This window comes from Castor canadensis, chromosome 11 (assembly GCF_047511655.1).
Source record: "Castor canadensis chromosome 11, mCasCan1.hap1v2, whole genome shotgun sequence".
In the NCBI taxonomy this organism is placed as follows: domain Eukaryota; kingdom Metazoa; phylum Chordata; class Mammalia; order Rodentia; family Castoridae; genus Castor; species Castor canadensis.
Genome location: NC_133396.1, coordinates 80,805,146 through 80,822,534, shown reverse-complemented (window position 1 = coordinate 80,822,534; position 17,389 = coordinate 80,805,146). Strand labels below are relative to the sequence as shown.

At 41.3% G+C, this 17,389-nt stretch overlaps 1 protein-coding gene across 1 annotated transcript in view; it reads left to right on the top strand.

Moving 5' to 3' along the window:
- Nucleotides 1–17,389, top strand: part of Npl (N-acetylneuraminate pyruvate lyase) — a 55,189-nt gene that overhangs the window by 19,226 nt on the left and 18,574 nt on the right. The window contains exons 6-11 of the mRNA XM_020169528.2: nt 2,646–2,721; nt 4,878–4,970; nt 6,943–7,091; nt 7,216–7,262; nt 10,727–10,811; nt 14,400–14,439. Coding sequence (XP_020025117.2) covers nt 2,646–2,721; nt 4,878–4,970; nt 6,943–7,091; nt 7,216–7,262; nt 10,727–10,811; nt 14,400–14,439 — 490 coding nt within the window. The remainder of the gene's footprint in view (nt 1–2,645; nt 2,722–4,877; nt 4,971–6,942; nt 7,092–7,215; nt 7,263–10,726; nt 10,812–14,399; nt 14,440–17,389) is intronic.

The following is a 17,389-nucleotide window of genomic DNA, read 5'->3' as shown; positions in this document are numbered from 1 at the left end:
ACAGTGATTTGATCTAGCCCAGTATCTTTTTTTTTTGCAGTACTGGGGCTTGAACTCAGGGCCTATACCTTGAGCCACTCCACCAGCCATTTTTTGTAATGGGTTTTTTGGAGATAGGATCTTGCAAACTTTTGCCTAGACTGGCTTTTAACCGAGATCCTCCTGATCGCTGCCTCCTGAGTAGCTAGGATGACAGACGGAGCCACTGGCACCCGGTGTAACCCAGTACCTTCTCGATGGATTTTGTTTGATTGATTTTCCTATTATTTGGACTTATAAGTGAGATACATTAATACATACTTGCAAAATTGGTTGAATGCGCTTAGGCAGCCGGTCCCTGGTGGTTCACACCTGTAATCCTAACTACTCAGAAGGCAAAAATCAATAGGATGTTGGTTCAAAGCCAGCCCAGCCAAATAGTTTAAGTAACCGTATCTCAAAAACACTCGACATAAAACAGGGCTGGTAGAGTGTCTCAAGTGGTAAGAGTGCCTGCCTGGCAAGAGTAAGGCCCTGAGTTCAAACCCCAGTGCCACCACCAAAAAAAAACTGCTTTAAGCAAACCACCAGGCACAACATTAAATTACTAGCTTCATAAGCCTGGAGTTAAAGCTAGGAGACTTGATTCATTCTTCTTATACTTGATTTGCTCTTATAAAAGGTCTTTCAACTAGGGGAGTATGATGTAAGCACTGTTTTTTCTCTTTTCAGTAGCTTTCTTTTCTAATGTGTAATACACATTTTAAAATATTGTCATCTCAGGACACAAAAGAAGTGTCATCCACTGGGCTGAGCACAACAATAGTACAGAGATAATTTTGGGGCTGATCCTCTGGGTGAGGGGTAATCTCCTGGAATAGAGGCAGTCTTGCCACGGAGGCAATGATGTTGACATCTACTTAGCCTCACCACCGATGCCCTGAATGGTGTTTGAATGGGGGCTACCATCAACTTTCTCTGGGTATTTCTTTTTCATTGCTCTCACTCAGGTTACGCTTTTTTTTTTTTTTTTTTGCAGTGCTGGGGCTTGAACTCGCAGCCTTCATCTTGAGCCATTCCACCAGCCCTTTTTTTGTGAAGGGTGTTTCGAGATAGGGTCTTGCAAACTATTTGCCCAGGACTGGCTTTGAACTGTGATCCTCCTGATCTCTGCTGCTGAGTAACTAGGATTATAGGCATGAGCCACTGGCACCCGGCTAGCTCTTTTTTGTGTGTGTGTGTGTGTGTGTGTGACAGTACTGGGTTTTGAACTCAGGGCCTCATGCTTTCTAGGCAGGCATTCTTACCAGTTGAGCCACTCCATCAGTCCCTCTTCTCTTTTCTTAAACAAAGTACTAAACAATGATTCAAATGCATCTGATGCTGTGTAATGAAATTATATGCCGGGTCCTGACTGGTCTTTGCACTATATCCCAAACTCCTCTTTTAAACTCTCTAAATTTACTTCTGCAGAACATTAATCATATCTACTACATAGAGATTTTTATAATTTGATGTCTCAAAGAGAAGTCCTTTTCTCTTTCTGGTGGTGGAGCACATTTTGAAACGACAAGCATATACTGAGTCCTTGTTATATGTCCAACACAATGAACACAAGGGTGAACAAGGTCTGACCCCTGCCATCAGGGGACTAATGCTCCAGTGGACGGACAGTCACCATACCCAACTTTCTTACAGTATGGTAGATATAGATACTGTACTTATGATAAATTAGAAATGTCCCGAGGCAATGAAACCTCCTTGTAATTTATGCTAATAAAAAAAAAAAGCCGAATGCTGATGGCTCATGCCTGTAGTCCTAGCTACTCAGGAGGCAGAGATCAGGAGGATAGTGGTTTGAAGCCAGCCCAGGCAAATAGTTCGTGAGACCCTATCTTGAAAAAACTCATCATAACAAAGGGCTGGTGGAGTGACTCAAGATGTAAGCCCTGAGTTCAAACTTCAGTACCACAAAAGAAAAAAGTAATAGATACAGAAAAAAATATTTTTGAGAGCCCAGCGAGAGGAAGTGTTCATTTTTTTTCTAGCGGAATTTGAGAAACCATCAAAGCATGATACAATACACCTTTTGTGATGTATACAGTCTTTTACTTCTTAACCTTTCTCAACTGCATTCCCAGTCTGTAATGTAGACTTGAAAATATGACTATCATGCCGTTAGATGGGAAAGATACTATCATTCATAGGCTGACCAGTAGGAGAGAAATTACAGCTGCAAGTTTCTCTGCTAAATACTGTTACATCAAAAGTGAACCACTCATGTCTCCTTAGCAAGGTTTTATGAACTGACAAAATCCAAAAAAGTGGCCAGGCACATGCTCAGAAACCCAGCAGGAGGATCACAATTTTGAGGCCCGCCTGCTCTACATAGCAAGACCCTGTCTCAAAACAAAAATAAAACAAAACAAAAACCCCAAATAAGTATAAGATTAAGTACATAGCTTACCTCCACCAAGGATCTCTACTTTGCAACCTGCAATTTTCCTGGCAATGACATTATCACTGAATTTGGCCAATCTTTCCATTCCCTAGTGGCGTATTAGTTGGCACATTTGAGGAGGTTGTTTGTTGCTGAACACTAATATGTAAGCTGTAGGTGGCTACAGTAAATCACTTACTCTAGAATGGTCTTTCTTCTTATAAAGGCCCAACATGCAGCAGAAATAGGAGCTGATGGCATTGCTGTCATTGCACCTTTCTTTCTCAAGCCTTGGAACAAAGGTAAGTAGATACGCCTAAATGCACAGTGCCTCACACAGTCAACTTCTTGCTTCCATTGCAAATTCTTATTAAATTATATTTAATTCTTAAAGGCAAAGCCCTACAGACTAGAGGCATGGAGTTTCAATAGTACAGTGGGTCTCTGAGTATTTGTTCCTTCTAGGTCCATAGATTGCATTAAAGCACTTCAATTCTTTTGCCAAGTAATCAGATTGGGTCATCTACTGAGCTCCAATTGGTAGGTACCTATATTTGGGTTAGGCGTCCACTCATTGTCCAATAAGTTGTGTAGGGTGCCAGAGTAATGTGGCAAAGCATGGAACTGCTTTTCTCCAAGAAGAGGAGTATATGTGATAGTCATTTTGAAACTACATGTTCTATTTAGGGTTGATGAATAGTAACAAATTTGAAAAGATTTCACAGAAATATCCATTGTCTTCCAAAATGTCAAGCTATTGATTTCTCCTTCTCCACTGCTCTCTCTGTAGAAACTGTTTATGTGTCCAAGTATACAGAGACATTTTAAGCCTTACTGATTAGCAATAAAAGAAATTTTATAAGATAAAAACGTAAGATGTTACTTGGTTTTTTGGGTTTTCTTTATACTGGCCAAGATGCTATTTGTATGCATGATTAAGTAAAGCCATAGTCAAGTGTATAATAGTTGTTCAAAATCATCATGAAACATCACCTACTTACTGTTGGTAGATAAAAAATAGTTGCTTAGTATAGGTAAATAACTAATTTGGAGATTTACAATGAAGATTTTAAAAAATTTTTTCACATGGTTTTACACATTTTTACATGAACAATTTTTGTAAAAGATTAAAAAGGAAAAAATTACATATGATAAGTTTGTCTGAAGTATTTATCATGGACTGACTAAATAATCACAATATTGAGAGGAAGTAGAAAAAGCTCACTCTCCGCCTACTTGGCAACATCCAAAGGGAAAACAATTCTGCTGGACTTTTGTATCATGTGCAGTGATGTTGCCATTGAAACTTATGGTGGGTGACATAGGGATTCCCACTTCCTCAGTAAACCAGAGTGCACTCTTCTGGTCTGTCTGGATCACTCTCAAAAGGGAAAAGCACCAACCTTCGTGGAATTTTTATGAAATATGTCACCTCTCTCATAACACCCCTCTTGAGGCAGATGTTGTCTATACTGTTGTATTAGAGTGTTCTCAGTTATGACTGTATTGCTCTGATCTAGTCCTCAGTCCTGTAGATCTTTGCATACTTATAGCCTTTCTGTGAGGTACAAAGACAAGGATCTTATCTGACAGGCTTCTGGTTCTTATGCCCCCATTGTCTGATAATACATGGTTTGCATCAAATTCTTACTTTGGGTTGGGGGGCAGGTTGTGCCCAAGATCTTTGGATGGGAGGGCAGGTTGTGCCCAAGACCTTGAGCGTGCTTACTCTGTACTCCATGCTGAATTACACCTCCACCCACAGTTTAATAATTTAGTATGGTAGGAAAATAATCATCTTATTTAGGTTTCTACAGAAAGAAAAATAAAGCTTCAGACAAGGTAGGTGCCAGTGGCTCAACCTGTAATCCTAGTTACTCAGGAGACAGAGATCAGGAGGATCGAAGTTCAAAGACAGTCCAGGCAAATAATTTCTCGAGACCCTATCTTGAAAAAATCCTTCACCAAAAAAGTACTGATGGAGTGGCTCAAGGTGAAGGCCCTGAGTTCAAACCCCAGCACTGCAAAATACATAAATAAAACTTTAGACAAAGTGAGTTGCAAAGACGTTACAGTAACAATATGAGGAATGGTAAGAGTGGTCAGAATGTTTAGCTTCTAAGAAGGATGGCTGCATTTCATCAGAGGACTCTTTTTTTTTTTTTTTTTTTTTTAAATCCGAGAAAGCCACTGGGTTTTGTTTTAGTAAAACTGGGGTTTGAACTAGCTGCTTGCTAGGCAAGCACTCTCCCCCTGAACCACTCCACCAGCCCTTATTGGTGTTGGATATTTTTCGAGATAATGGTATTGTGAACTATTTTCCCTAGGCTTTGAACCTCAGTCCTCCTGATCTCTGCTTTCTGAGTAGCTAGGATTACAGGCCTCAGACACCTGTGCCTAGCAGAAGCCACTGTTTTACAATTGTTCACACCCTAATTTTTTCCTTCTATTCTTTCAGATGTTCTGATTAATTTCCTGCAAGAGGTGGCTGCCACTGCCCCTGCACTGCCATTTTATTACTATCACATTCCTGCCTTGACAGGAGTAAAGAGTAAGTATGGCTTCTTTTGATATTTCCTCCCAACTCTCACATCTTACCCTATTTCACTAAGAAATCCCCACTCCATCCCACCCTACCCCATAAACACACAACACAATTGATGAGGTACTTCCAATTGCTTCAAAATGAGCCTCTCCAATACATCAATCCTTTATCAGTCATTCACATAGTGGAATTTCCATAGTGGAAATTCTTAGGTATGAACGAAGAGTCAAGCAGTGAGCACTTACAGCAAACACCTGTGTCTCCATCTTCCTCTATGAGAAGATATGAAACAGTAAACCCCATTAGAGAAGGACTTCATCTGTCTTGTACCTGCAGTGTTCTCAGTGCCTAGCCTATGGAAAAGTACTCTGATCTCTTCTGACTTTTTTAGCTTTTCTTTTATTATTACTGTACTTCTCCAGTAAGAAGAATTTTACAATTAGGTGAAATTTCTTAGATTAATTTTTAAATCCATTGTTTTCTAAATTTCATAAAAGAAAAAAATGGAGGGTGTGTGCTGTCTTTTTTTTTTTTCTCCCTGTGGTGCTGGAGATTGAACCAAGGGCTTCACACATGCTAGGCAAGCACTCTATCCCTAAGCTACATCCCTAGCCCAAGGCTGTGCTTCTAAAATATTCTGAGGAAATAGCAATTTTTTTTTTTTTTTTTTTTGGTAGTATTGGGGTTTAAACTCAGGGTCTCATGCTTGCTAGGCAGGCACTCTACCACTTAAGCCACTCTGCCAGCACTTTTTTGTGATGGATTTTTTAAAGATAGGGTCTTCTGAACTATTTGCCCGGGACTGGCTTTGAACCATAATTCCCCTGATCTCTGCCTCTTGAGTAGCTAGGATTACAGGCGTGAGCCACCAGTGTCTGGCTGAGGAAAAAAGAATTTTTCTTACTTTCTCATACTAGTCACACAACACAAAACACTACTTCACCTCTAGTCACTAAAATAAAATGACAGGAAGGGGGGAATTGCTCTCTACCAACAACTAATTCTCTATTGGAGACTCACTGGATGTTCAATAATTCAGTTCCATTCTGACACTACATACCTAAAGATAACATCAGACCCCACAGGTTAAGGGCTCAGTCTCACGAGACTGTCCCACTTCAAATGCAGTCTCAAGTACCAGGTTGTGACCTGGACTCTGACCACTGGCAAGTTGGGGTTTCCATTCCTCAGGTTTGATTAATTTGCTAGAGCAGCTCACAGAACTCACGGAAACACTGTACCCTACTACTCTCTATTTACTACAAAAGATCAACATGAAGAGATGCACAGGCAAGGTAGGTGGGGAGGGATGTGGAACGTCTGTGTCCTCTCTGGATGCACCACTCAGCAAGAATCTCCACATGTTCATCCAGCCCAGAAGCTGTCTGAACCTTGTTTTTTTGGGGTTTTATGAAGACTTTATTGTATAGGCATAACCATTGGTGATCAACTCAATCTTCAACCCCTGTCTTCTCCCCCAGAGGTTGGGAAATGGGACTGAAATTCTCAACCCTGTAATCATGGGGTTGGTTTCTCTGGCAACCAGCTCCATCCAGAGACTGTCCAAGAACCCACCAGGAGTCACCTCATTAAAACACAAGGTGCTGCTATCACCCAGAAAATTCTAAGGGATATAGAAACTGTGTCAGATGCACCTATCACTCAGGAAATTCCAAAGGTCTTAGGAGCTTGATGTCAGGAACCAGGGTCAAAGACCAAATATCAGAACAAAAGGTTTTTCTCACACCCCTAGGAGCTCAGTCTCAGGAACTGGAGGCAGAGACCAAATACATATATACAATATCACTAGTATCCATCTACTGTTCTCAAGGAATGCAAAGCTTAGGTTTACAATGTGACACGCACACAGGAGCTATTAGGCAGGGGCAAGCGATTATGCCATCACCAGTCAATTCTGGCAGACAACAACACTGATGTGGGGCCGTATGCATTAATGAGGCATTATCATTTCAAACAGTTCGTGCTGAGGAGTTGTTGGATGGGATTCAGGATAAGATCCCAACCTTCCAAGGGCTGAAATTCAGTGACACAGATCTCTTAGACTTCGGGCAATGTGTTGATCAGAATCACCAGCGACAATTTGCTTTGCTCTTTGGGGTGGATGAGGTAAGTCACACTCTGGCCTATACCAGCAGGTAAGTTTCCCTCATAAGCAGTTATGTAACCTTTTATGTTGTAGCATCTCTTTCTCTTTCTCATAAAAGTGAGTACTCTGTCTGTTTCTCATTAGCAACTGTTGAGTGGTCTGGTGATGGGGGCAACTGGAGCAGTGGGCAGGTAAGCATCATGTCTCCCGTAAAGGCACTCCTCACTGGAATAGTTATATTTCTTGTGGCTGGGGGCAGGGCTCAGCTGATAGAGCCCCTGCCTAGAAAGCCCAGGGCAATGAGTTCAAACCCTAGTACTGTCAAAAAAAATTTATACTTCTTACATGTCCATCCCTTCTAATAGAAGCTACCTTTCAGTGAAAGGGAATTAAGCAGAACTTAGCAGTTTGTTAGAATCAGTCATTGTTATGTCAAAGTATCCATTGCAGTCAGAGCTGAGAAACGTGAGCATACAAGCTGAGACCTGCACAGGAGCTGTAACTTAGTGAACCTGCTGTTAGCTCTGTAGAACCCAGTGATCGGTGGTGTCTCAAGGCTGGCCTCATGCTGCCTTTGTCACAAATTTGGTTACAGATAAAAGAAATCCATTCAAATTAGCTTATGTAAAAGAAGGTAAGTTATTATGAAATACTGAAAAATGACATAAAACCCAAGAGAAGGAAATGCAACCTGGCCCCAAAGAGTCTGAAAGCCAGGAATGACAAAGCTCTTAGCGCCAAGGCAAGTCATCCTCCATCCATGGTATTCTGGGGACTTGCCTCTGCAACCTCTGCACATCTCTTTATTTCTCTTTTCTTTCTCTCCAAATGGCTTTCTCTTCTTCACTATGCATGCTGCTAGTCATTGTTGCCCAAATTGGCATCTCAGGGATCATAAGATAGCCCTGCCTGGTTTAGTTGTCTACTGAAGTCCATGCTGCTGTGATCAGAAAACCAGAATCGTGTGGCCCAGTGCCCACTCAGCAGAAGGTAGGTAGTTCAGTTAGCACATCCACTGCACCTTTTAACCTAATGAATTTGAATTTGCCTGCAGGCAGATGGAAATGTTTGCAGAAACTGAAAGTACATTTCCTCAGTAGAGGAAAAGTTCCTGGTGAGCATGGCTTTGATAAGCACTATTGACTTGGGTATTCTTTTTCTTTGGGAGGTCCATGGAGAGGCAAATACTGGGGATTGGACCCAGTGTTTTACCACTGTTCTATATCCCCAGCCCCTTTTTTTCTTTTTTTTATGCTGTGGATGAAACCCAGGGCATTATACATGCTAAGAACATGCTCTACCATACCACTCCAACTTGGATACTTTTTTTTGGTGGTGCTAGGGTTTGAATGTAGCACTTTGCACTTGCAAGGTAGGTGCTCTACCACTTGAGCTACTCCAACAGCCTTTTTTTTTTTTTTTTTTTTTTTGGTGTATTGTTTTTTCTGTTTTTTTTTTTTTTTCTTTTTTTCTTTTGGCAGCACTGCAATTTGAACTCAGGGCTTCACACTTCGTAGGCAGGTACTCTTAATGCTTGAGCCACTCCACCAGCCCTTTTTTGTGATGGGTTTGTTTTTTTTTTTTTTTTTTTTGAGATAGGGCCTCACCAACTATTTGACCAAGACTGGCTTTGAACCTGCATCCTCCTGATCTCTGCCTTGTGAGTAGCTAGGATCACAGACATGAGCCACCATCTTGGATACTCTTAATGGCTTGTTCACCAAGCCAGGATAGCCTGGAACATCCAGCATACCTTCAGAGATGTTTCTAACCAGGAAACCTGAATGCCACGTTTGCTGACCAGAGAGCCATTTTTTTCTCCTGGAAATTTTTTTTTTTCTTTTTTTTGAAATAGGGTCTCTCGAACTATTTGCCCGGGCTAACTTCGAACTGCAATCCTCCTGATCTCTGCCTCCTGAGTAGCTAGGATTACAGGCGTGAGCCCACAGAGCCTGGATCCCCTGGAAATTCTATTTTTTAACTTCAGGTTTTTTGGTCTCCATACTAGGCATTAATTCTGTCGACATAATCAAGTACATTTGGTTAAATTTCATTGCTTCTTAATTATAATCACCTTCCTATCTGTCTAATTAAGGATATACCGAAGGACCCCTGGGGTTCAAATTTCAGTATTCTGAAAGTTGTCCTAATAATCCTAATAATGTGAACATCACATTCTTAAAATCCTTTGCTGTGACTCAGGGTCTACAACATATACCAGGACCAACAACACTTCTGTTACTGGTACAGCAAGATGAATAAATTTTCTGGTGCCAATTTACTATGTTAGAAGATATTTGACTTGCTTTTGTTTCCTTTAAAGAAATTGAGGTGCTGGTGGCTCATGCCTGTAATCCTAGCTACTCAGGAGGCAGAGATCAGGAGGATCAGAGTTCAAAGCCAGCCCGGGCAAATAGTTTACAAGACCCTATCTCAAAAAAACCCATCATGAGAAAGGGGGCTGCTGGAGTGGCTCAAGGAGCAGGCCCTGAGTTCAAACCCCAGTACTGAAAAAAAAAATATTGAGGGCAATTCGAATATAGCTCAGTGATGGAGCAAATACTTAGAATATACAAAGCCTTGAGTTAGATTCCCAGCACCCCAAAAGAAAGAGCAAAAGAAATTGCAGCCAGGTGCCAGTGGCTCACACTTATAATCCTAGCTACTTGGGAGACTGAAATCGGGGAAAATGGAGTTTCAAGGCCAGCCTGGGCAAATAGTCACAAGATCTCCAAAATAACCAGAGCAAAATGGACTGGAGGCCAGCTTTGAAAGTGTGAAGTTCTGAATTCAAATCCTAGTCCAAAAAAAGAAATGGGGAAATGCTTTATTATGAATTTCTACAGCCCTCTACCCAGCTTGCTGGCTTCTCTTAAGAATTCAGCAGTAAGTATGTTTGTCTCTATTGGTTGGGTTAGAGATTGTTTTTTTAATCCACAAGAACATTTTATTAAGTCAAATAACTGTTTCCCTTTCATTTTTATTGAACTATCATAGAAGATAGCATTGAGTGATACAAAGACCCAGTGGCAACTCAATAGCCAAATGAGCAAAATGGAAATGGGCCCACCTTGAGGACTCTGAGAGGAATCAACACGGCTTCTGCCGAGCACCTGGACGAGCACCTGGACTTGGCACTTAATATAAATGATCCTTCATTTTATCGTATTTCTAATCATCTAGAAACCCGTATCTAATAACCTGGCAAAGAATCTAGGTTATTTGTTGGGATTTTCTCCTTTTGCCGCAGTGCTCCATGCACCCAGTTTCTCAGCCTACAGCATTTTGGACTCCCAAAGATGCTACATTTGGTCCACAGTTCTCTAGCAGTGAGCACTGTGTGAGCCCTGTGGCAGCGCTGGCCTCAATCCCACCCTATAAGCATACCGCCATCTTTTACTTTGTTTTTCCTTTTAGCCTTTTCCCATTTTCTTCTTTTCTTTATCTCCTTTGGCGTGCTCTGCCTTCTCTGTTGGCAGTGCTTCAAAGTTTGTGAGAACTCAGAACTAAAGACTGTCCTATAGATCTAAGTCCTCTAAAACAGACTTGTAGGCGTCCAGGTTTCTTTTTTCCCTCTAAACAGCAGAGAAGCATGAAGGGCTGGATCTTTCCCACTGAATTATTGAATCTGCAATATTTGCTGTTGTCTTGCCAGTACTTATAATTACCTGGGAAAAAAGACAAACCAGATGTTGGAAGCTTTTGAACGGAAAGACTTCTCTTTGGCCCTAAACTATCAGGTAACTTTTTCTTCCCTTCATGTATGTCACAGCCTTATTTCTTCCCCACTTGAGGATCCTTTTTCTTCGTTCTCATCAGCAGTCCTGCTACACCTGCCTTCATTAAAATTGCCTCTTTCCCTCTTGCTTTACCTTTCTTCTGTTTCTTACTTTTTTCTTGTTTAAAATGGAACTTGTCCCCTTTATCCATGTCCTCTACATGTCTAATCAAGGCAGGCCCCATGCGGGAATGACTTCTCTCTGTTCCTCCCAGAAAGGATCTTATTTTTACTCTTCTCTTCAAAGTATTTTTGTGACTATAAAGCAGTGTCCAGCATGGTAAAGCAATTATCTATCAAGCACCAAGCCCTGAGTTCAAACCCCAGTGCCTAAAAAAAAAAAAGTCCATAGACTTCTGAGAAATGACCACATGCCATTCCTTCGAGGACATCACACTTGAGTCATCACAGAATACCAGCAAGTATGAACCAAGAAACACAAAATGGGGAGATAATGATCCAAAGTTAGGGTGGGCCAGGCCTGTCAAACCTGGAAATGTGCTGAGAACAGGAAACATCCACCAGGCAGGCAGTAAGTAAGTGGGAAATCAAAAGGAGACACTGGTTTTGAAATAGGAAGAGAAAAGGGACCAGCCCTGTGCTACAGAGAAGACCATAGAGGCAGTAGTGGCTGTTGTGAATGCTACATGGAGAACAGTCTAACTGTGCAGAGAAAGAAGAGCATCCCTGAAGGGTAGAGCCAGTCTTGACAGCTAGAGAGCATATAGACTTGAGGTACAGGCAGTAAGAAAGAAGGAAACAGAGTAGACAGGAGAGAAAGAGTCTTAGGGGCCCAAAGGCATGGGGATTTTCAGACAGTATAAAGTACTGAGAGGAGCACCCCAGGCGGATAAGTGAGATGGAGGGGCATAAACAAATGCCAAGCAAGTGGCTGGACCTAATAAAGCTGAAATGAAGGATCTGTTTGAACATGACAGGCCATCAGAGACTACAGAGCAGAAGGACAGAGCATCCTGGGAGTGACAGGAGTAACCTGCAGCTCCAGCTCAAAGAGAACATGAGGAAGCAATACCAGGAGTGTCAGATCATTCCCTACCCTTAGGCCTCAGAGTTGGGTCAGCATAAATTGACTTCCTCCTTAAAATTTAAATAGTTTATCTAATATTCACCTTTGTCTAGCCCCAGACCAGGAGAAGCCAAGAGTAGGTGAATCCAGAGTAGGACCCAGGAAGCTATGCCACCTGAACTACCCACTGGCAGGATTTGGCTTAAATTAGAATAAGAAGTCTGAATTGTACAGACACTGCTATCTCTTTGCATTCATTTTTTTCCCTTAGTCTCCTGGAAGTTATTTCCAAAAACTCCAACCTTTTCTAAGCTGAGTGACAGGGAAATCATAGATGGAGTAACTGAGAAGCAGCTATGATGCTAGCCTTTCCAACATCACTGGCTAATTCTTTTTTCCCTTTAATCCCTACTCAAGTGAATTATCCCATTCAAAACAGTGTCAGTAAGGAATTCAGTTTACTACATTCTCTGTTTCTTCTTACAGAAGGCAAGTGTGACAGGGTCTCATTTTCTCATTTCTTCATGTGCCAGAGGCTGAGCTGGCATGTGGATTATTTATGCCACCTGCCTAGTTTCAATAAAGCTAGTTACTGCCCTCTTGGAGCTTTCACTCAAGTAAAAAGTTATGGCTCAGCTTCTCTCATTTGCTCTTGTGGTCTTAAATGCCATCTATGATATTTACATGTGTGAAATGACACAGGTACAATGATATACCTTGCAGCTCTATTTATAATACCAAATACAGAGACAGCCCAAACACCCATCCATAAGGCTGAACATTAATGGTTAAATACATGATGCTCAAGTTATGCAGTGGAATTATATGTGGCCCTTTAAAAGAATGAGATAGCTTTATATTTTCTGATCAAGAAAGAGCTACTTGATGTATTAAATGGAAAACAGGGCAATAAATGTAGTGTGCTATAGATGGTGTGGGGTCAGGGAGAACATACCACATATGTTGGTAAGGCTGTGAGTACTAAGATTGTATTCTTTGTTGTATTTTATTTCTCAGTGATTAAAACAACATAAATATATTACACATTTGGTAAATGTTTTTCAACATCAAAGTAAAATGTAATTGAACATCTATCCTGAGCTAGGCACCAGTGGTTCATGCCTGTAATCCTAGCTACTTGGGGGGCTGAGATCAGGAGGATTCCCATTCCAGGCCAGCCCAGGCAAATAGTTCACAAGACTTCATCTCCAAAATAACAGAACAAAATGGACTGGAGGTGTGGCTCAGGTAGTAGAGACCTACTTTGTAAGCATGAAGCCTGGAGTTCAAGCCCCAGTCCCACTCCAAAAAAAGGAAATGTATTCTTTAATGAGCTAGCTGGGACTCTTATTTTTAAACCAATTTGTTCATGAATTCATGGGTTTGTGGCTATTACATAAAGCTGGGATTGTTAAAGTTCTGCCTCAATACTATTTCTTTTTTTTTTTTTAGAGAAATAAGTGCTATGAAGCCTTGTTTCTATAAATTAGTAGATAAGAATGGGAGAAGTTTAACTATAGCTATGTCATCCAATTCTTTGAACTTTTTTTTTTTTTTTTTTTTTTTTTTTTGGTGGTACAGGAGTTTGAACCTCATGTTTGCTAGGCAGACACTCTTGAGCCACTCTGCCAGCCCTTCTTTGAACATTTTTTAATCACAGTCCAAAATCACAGAATGCTTGATTTTCAATAATTTTTTAGCTGTCATATGTTGAAAGCAAAGAACTGAATTAGTCAGAAGAATCACTCTGTCACTCTCCTTATCAGTATCACTACTAACTTTTTTATGGTACTGGGAATCGAACCTGGGGTCTCACACATGGTAGACAAGAAAGAACCTCTCTCATTAAGCTAATATCTCTGGCTCTTTTTGCTTTATTTTAAAACAGGAGTTCTAGCCTCAAAATTGTCATCCTCCTGCCTCAGCCTTCCAAGCAGCTGGAATTTTAGGCATGCACCACTACACCCAGCTTAATACTAACATTTTGATTTACTCCTTTAGTTCCCCAGAGGTCTCCCAAGGCCATGATAATATAGGTCTATCTTTAATTTTTTCAAAATTGGGACAAGGACTTTGAAAGTGAAACTATCAAAGGACAACCTGTACTTCCAATACATGGAAATTCTTATGCTGATGAATTTTTAAAAACAGCACTTTTGAAAGCTGAGGATCTAGAAGTTAATTCTCCTAAGTGTCTTGTCAAAAGTGTATCTTAGAGAATACCTCAGAGGTGTTATGAACTCCAGCCGGAAAGCCCCTGCACTCAGTGCTAAATTTGGGTACTCACCTGTACATTCTGTCACTGAAGCTTCTTTCCTACATGGGCCCATTCTGTAAAATCCTTGTGTATGAAAACACCTGACTTTACCTTGAATGGATCTCCACTGCCCTTAGTTGGTTTTTCTTTTTCTACCCTGATAAACCTCCAGAAAACTAAGGTGTATAGTTTCTATAATTTGATTTCTAAATTGTAATAAATTGTTTTCACAGTTCAGTAATACAGATTTCTTTGTTCCTTTCTAGTTTTGTATCCAGAGATTTATCAACTTTGTGGTCAAACTAGGTAAGTAACACATGTGTTTCCTGTTTTGCTGCTGGCCAAGTATAAAGGAAAAGAAATTCTATCGCTTTCTTTGTGGGCCCAACAAGAACACCTTTTAGCCAGGCACTGGTGGCTTACAACTGTAATCCTAGCTTCTCAGGAGGCAGAGATCAAGAGGATCACGGTTTGAAGCCAGCCCAGGGAGATAGTTCGCCAGACCCTATCTCAGAAAAATCCAGTACGAAAAAAGGCTGGTGGAGTAGCTCAAGTGGTAGAGAACCTGCCTAGCAAATGTGAGGCCCTGAGTTCAAACCCCAGTGCCACCAGAAAACAAAAAAGCCACCACTTTTTAGTGCACTGTTGGAAAAAGAGTTCTGTTTCTAATGCCAACCCTCAGGGCCAAGCATATAAAAAATGGTGAAATGAACCTAGCTGGAAGGTGTCTGGCCATCTTCTACAAATCTTTCCCCTCCGTTTTAGCACGCTGCTCTGCAGCACACTCTTCCTCCTTACACTGACACTCCCCTTTCTTGCCTCTGCTTATTAAAATTCTACTACTAAACTTCAACCTAAGTACTTGAAGGAAGGCAGTCTGAATACAGATCTTACTAAGCTATGAGTGACTGACAGCTCTCCCAAGTGTATTTGAAATTTAAAAAGAGTTTATTAATACAAGTAAACTTAACTATAGTTGGATGAAGTCTGGATAATATGACAAAGGAAAACTGGGAGGAAATACAGAGAATTTGAGTAGAAGAACCTGTCCAGAATCTCTTAACTCTTATTCCACAACAAATGACAAGTGCTGCCCTTCACTGCACTTCTGGTAGAGGTTGGCCCTTGGGTCCATGGAACCTGGCTCAAGTCCAGGAAGAGTTTTAAGGGTGTTCTTGGCAGGCCTCCCATCTCTCATTGAGAGCCTTTCTGCCTGGTGCTGGCAACTCCTCCCTCCCTGGCACCCATTGTATGTTTGCTATTCATTCCCACTGGGCGTTTGCCATGTTCTTTTTTTTTTTTTTTTTTTTTTGCAGTACTGGGGCTTGAACTCAGGGCCTATACCTTGAGCCACCCCACCAGCCCTTTTTGTGATGGGTTTTTTTGAGATAGGGTCTCAAGCTACTTGCCTGAGCTGGCTTTGAACTGTGATCTTCCTGATCTCTGCCTCCTGAGTAACTAGGATTGCAGGCGTGAGCCACCAGTGCCCAGCTTCACCTCATTCTTTTAATCCTTCCAAGGCAATGTTTCCATTTGTTTTCCACTTTCATGATTTTTGTCATAGTTGGGTGCTACCAGTGCTGTTAATTACCATTCTTATTCCCTTTGTCTAACCCATACTTTTCATAAAATTGTGGTTTTTAAAGTACAGTAAAATAGATCCTGAGCTGGACGTGGTGATACACACTGCAATTCCAACAACAGTAAGCTGAGGCAGGAGACTTTCACGTTTCAGCCTGGCTTGATTTATGTAGCAAGACTCTGTCTCAAAAAAACAAAAGCAAACAAAAAAATACAGAAATAGTAAAATCCCAAGAGAGCTGCTATTTGACTGTGTACCACATCAGACTGTCTTGCTTAACACCAGTGGCACAGCAACTTTTTGTAAAATGCTGGGGGCTCATGACCGTAATCCTACCTACTCAGGAGGCAGATGTCAGGAAGATTGCCATTTGAAATGAGCCTGGGCAAAGCAAATAGTTCATGAGACCCTATCTCGAAAATACCCAACACCAAAAAAGGCCGGTGGAGTGGCTCAAGTAGTAGAGCACCTGCCTAGCAGGCATGAGGCCCTGAGTTCAAACCCCAGCTAAAGACATACCGCCTTTCAACAAATCTCACATTTTAACTTCAGCACAAAATTAAACACATTCACTTTTACTTTGCTTTGTGGGCACCATTTGCTTTTTGGGAGGCAGATTTCCACAAACCAAAGGGCAGAGAAACAGGGCAGAGAAACACTCAGCATGTTACACAAGGATTTAAACACAACTGATAAGGTGGGACTGGCTGACATCTTCTCTGCATCAACTGAGCCATGTAATATGCATACAGGAATTTACATTTTTTTTTGTTTTTGAAATGTCCTGTATTCATTTTTTTGACCACACTTGATCAAAACCACAGGTACTTAATCTGTGGATAGAAGGGCTTCCTGTAATTTCTAGCTGTTTCCTGGATGGCCCGCTGTCCCCTAGGTTGGTAGGCAGGTTTCCATTTAGCTGTTGGGACACTTTAGTTCCACTCGCTCTAAGCAGTCATCCGATCAGTTTTATAGCCTGGTACCTATACCAAGTGCGCAGTGCAAATTTGGACCCAGCATTCACCAGTGACACAGGCTTAGAATTTCCTGCACAAGGGATTTTCCCCCCACAGTCCTGGCAAAAGTCAACCTTCCTGTCTCTTTATCCTCAGGCCAATGAACTGGGTGTCCATTACTGTCTCTTATTTCTTTTCATAGAAGGCTGGTCACCAGTTTTACATGGAGAGTTTTATTCTAGCTTCTCACCTGTACAGGCTCAAGGCTTTATCTTTCTTCCTGTACCAGCTTTATGACAGCAACACGAAAACAACAGCAATGGGTCACAAGACACCAGAAGTGGTGCTTTTCTGTTTCTCAGTGCCCTCTGAGCAGACTTGAGCTAAACCCTATCTAGCAATGCACAGTATCTTCTTGCTGGGGATTGAACCAGGGCTTCACACATGTTCAGCAAGCACTCTACCACTGAACTCCCCAACCCCTCTTTTTGCTTTACAGTTTATCAATTTGTTAACATTTTCCAGCATTTCTATGGGTTTACAGCAGGAAGAGGGATTTCCTGTGTCTACTTGATCTGTTGTATTGACTAGAAACATTCCTATCTTTTATTTCACCTACCCTATTGTAGTAATCACTGTTGGCATATAGCCTCTTCTTAGGGATGTTTGTGGGGAAATGGACAGTACTAGAGATGTTCTTCATTTACTTTTCCTGTCT